Below are 3169 nucleotides of genomic sequence, written 5' to 3'. Positions count from 1 at the left end.
CAAACCACGACAAGTACATATTGTATAATGATAATACAGAGCTAAACGAAAAAAGCACATGCATTGTTTATCCCTCCATACCACACCTGAGTACAGTCTTGTACAGGCAGAAAAGGGCTGCTTGCCAAAACATGGGAAGGTACTGTGCTACAATAAGATAAAGTCTTTTGTTTGTTCTTAAAAAAAACATATAAACAACATTTAGAAATGTCAAGGTTAACAGATATCGTCTTCCTTAACAGCTATTTCCATCGACATGTGCTTCTCACAGAGGACCATGCACAAGCCAAATTACAAATTAGGTTATCTGAACAAAAGATACCACATTTTCAATCTGATTGCTGCAACCACAGTAACAATGAGAAATAAGTACTAGAGTAACTTTCCAAGTATCTCGCATTATTAGCACTGATCTACAAAGGAAAGGAGACCGCAGGACCTCATTCACTTTCCACTGAAAGGCTGCCTAACAGGAACTGCTTAACACCATACCTCATCTTCAGAGAGGAAGAGCATCACACATTTATTGAAACGGCGCAAAAAAGGTAGCTAAACCTAGCATGGATGAATTCCGCCAGACATAAAAATTGTACAAGGATTATCACAATGGAACCCATGAATATTTAGTCGTCAGAGTCTCACAAAGGACTCTCCATGCTGGAGTAAGCCGTGAGCATAAATTCTGGAATAAGCACAACTTGAAGATAGCTAATAAAAGTGGTATTTCAACCAGAGTTCCAAACTGCTCATGAAATATTAAATCAACAGATGAAGTATCAGATAAGCTCCTGCAGGAGAAACTATTGCTGCTTTGGGATTCTATGGAATGTTTCAATGTTACTTTATCTCCTCAGACTATAAATCTCACATCCAAGAGCCCACCACTCAAAAAAATGTCATTTCCAGGCTACATAAATAACAGTTTTCCTTCAGCATCCTCCAAAAGCTTACTGCCAACAGATTATCAAAATGTCAGAGGAGCAACATATACAGAACAAAAGGACTTCCCACTCACCCTGTGGTTTTATATCCATAGTGACATACGGAAAGCTGCCAAGGACAGCCATAACTTCATCGTATTTCTTGTCTTCTAGGAAGTGCAGTAAATTGCGACGATCAGAACCTTTCAAACTCACCAAATCCTGAATACTTTTGATTTTATACTGAATTTTTTGAAGAAAGGAAAAAGGAAGTCACATGTTAGCAGAGAGCACAGTCCATGAACTCCTGATAATTCATCACTTGTGTGCCCATGTTACTAATACATATACAGCATTTGATCTTGCAAGAAAAAAAGAAAAAAAAAACACCATACTTCAGGAAACTATGTTTTGAGAAACAATAAAACAAGAGGTTGCATTCAAACCTACTAGATAGCACTGCTTTGAACATTGGTGGGTTCCTTAGCATGTCACCCCTTAGAAATCAAATGTATTTCTTATAGAACTATCATTTCAGCCAGCTTTTTCAGAAAGCTGAGCCAAGAAATCTTACTAATCAAGTTCTTTATTTAGATTACTTCAGTGCTTATATTAGCAGGAACAACTAAGTACAAGTCACTTTTCTTTTTTCCTCCATCCTGAACTGCAAGCAAATCTAAAACCATTCATTTTGAGATATGCAGAGCAGAGCTAAAAGGATAAAATAAAGACAGATGTCCCAATACCTGATTACCTCACTGTTACAAATGTATGTATTTTATTAAAACCAACTTCCTGCATCCAGGAAGACTCATCATAACTCTAGTCTAGGGGATTGCTGGAGTTGGAACTAGATGATCTTTGAGGTCACTTCCAACCCAAATCATTCTATGATTTGGGGTTTTGTTTAAGAGCTCAGTGCATAGGAACCCTGTAAAAAAAGCACCTGATAAATTGGTCTCTTCCCTTTTTCAGGGGAAGGACAGGTGGAATTGGAGATACCAAAATTCTTGATTTTTGTGCTTAATTACATTGCATATATCAAAAAATACATCTAAAATTGTGTACATCTTTCTATGTTCCTTGTAGTTCAGGGCTGCATTAAGAAAAGCGTTTGATGATACCTATAAGAGAATGATTCTTTTACTTCATCCAAAGGAAAAGACTACGTGACAAAGAAGCATCTTCAAAGAGGATTAAAAAAATGCAGCACTTAAGAATTATCTTCACAGTAACACAGAAGCACTTAAACAACCCCTAAGGCTGTGGTTAAAGCTAAACAAGAATTTCATTATATAAAAGGAATATTTTAAAGATAGATCCAAATTAACCATTGTAATGAGACTATCAGGAAAGTCAACAGCTTCTCCTGGAAGACAACTGCTTCTTTCTAAGCAAACATTCCCAGAAGACTTACTACAGTCAAACGAAGAAGCAGATTTTAATACAGAGTCAGTGAAACCAAGTGAAGAAAGGTATGCAGGTATCCAAACAAGATTATTCTTTTCTGCCCTTAAGTTCAAACACCCACACTTACCAAAGTACAACTAGATAGCAAGAACTTTATTTTATAAAGCACCCTCTTTCATACATAAAGGATTACAAAACCTGAAACACTTCTCACAGTAATTGATAATTTTTCCTTTTATGAACCCCTCTGTGCTGTCTTCTAAATATATTTTCTATCAAACTAGATTAAGACTTTAGAGAAACAAAAAGCACACAGATCATCTAGGAAGTATTGGACTGAATTCTGTAAAAATACATTTTTGTTCTCTTAGTTAATTCACAACGTCGCTTCCTTATAGGTAGAACTGACAGGAGCATTTTAAGAAGTTAGCAAGTATCATTGGTAGTTTTATACCTTTTTATGATTGGAGACTCGCCTAAGATTGTCCTCTTCAATGTGAGGCAGCTGTAAAAGGGGAGACTTGAACTGCTGAAGCCCCTGGACAGTCATCTGGGAAAGCTTCATGCAATTTTCCAAAGATCCCAAAGATGGAGCACGGAACTCCCTTTCTTGGGGAGAATGAAACAGACAACATCATTTTAAAACTTTTTTCTTCTTACGCTTTTGCAACATACACTTGTATTACAGGTTACAGAAAATCTTGTTTTCAGTCAACGAAGCAAAAGAAAGAAGCATCTGAAAACGTTCAGCATAATTAACCAGGCAGCCTTTTTACCCTCACTGCATTCACAGAGCTCAGCAGACATTTTCTTCCCTCTATTTAGGATATCACAGTTGA

General features: G+C 36.7%; 1 protein-coding gene across 1 annotated transcript in view; it reads right to left on the bottom strand.

Annotated features, from left to right (window-relative positions):
* Positions 1-1015: 1015 nt before the first annotated feature.
* Positions 1016-3169, bottom strand: part of SEC63 (SEC63 homolog (S. cerevisiae)) — a gene marked incomplete at both ends in the record, with an annotated part of 26284 nt that continues 24130 nt past the window's right edge. The window contains 2 exons of the mRNA XM_009870779.1: positions 1016-1163; positions 2785-2939. Of these exons, the coding sequence (XP_009869081.1) occupies positions 1016-1163; positions 2785-2939 (303 nt within the window). The remainder of the gene's footprint in view (positions 1164-2784; positions 2940-3169) is intronic.

The sequence above is a fragment of the Apaloderma vittatum genome, unplaced genomic scaffold (assembly GCF_000703405.1).
Source record: "Apaloderma vittatum isolate BGI_N311 unplaced genomic scaffold, ASM70340v1 scaffold4636, whole genome shotgun sequence".
NCBI classification, from domain to species: domain Eukaryota; kingdom Metazoa; phylum Chordata; class Aves; order Trogoniformes; family Trogonidae; genus Apaloderma; species Apaloderma vittatum.
This window is presented reverse-complemented; position numbering and strand designations above follow the sequence as displayed.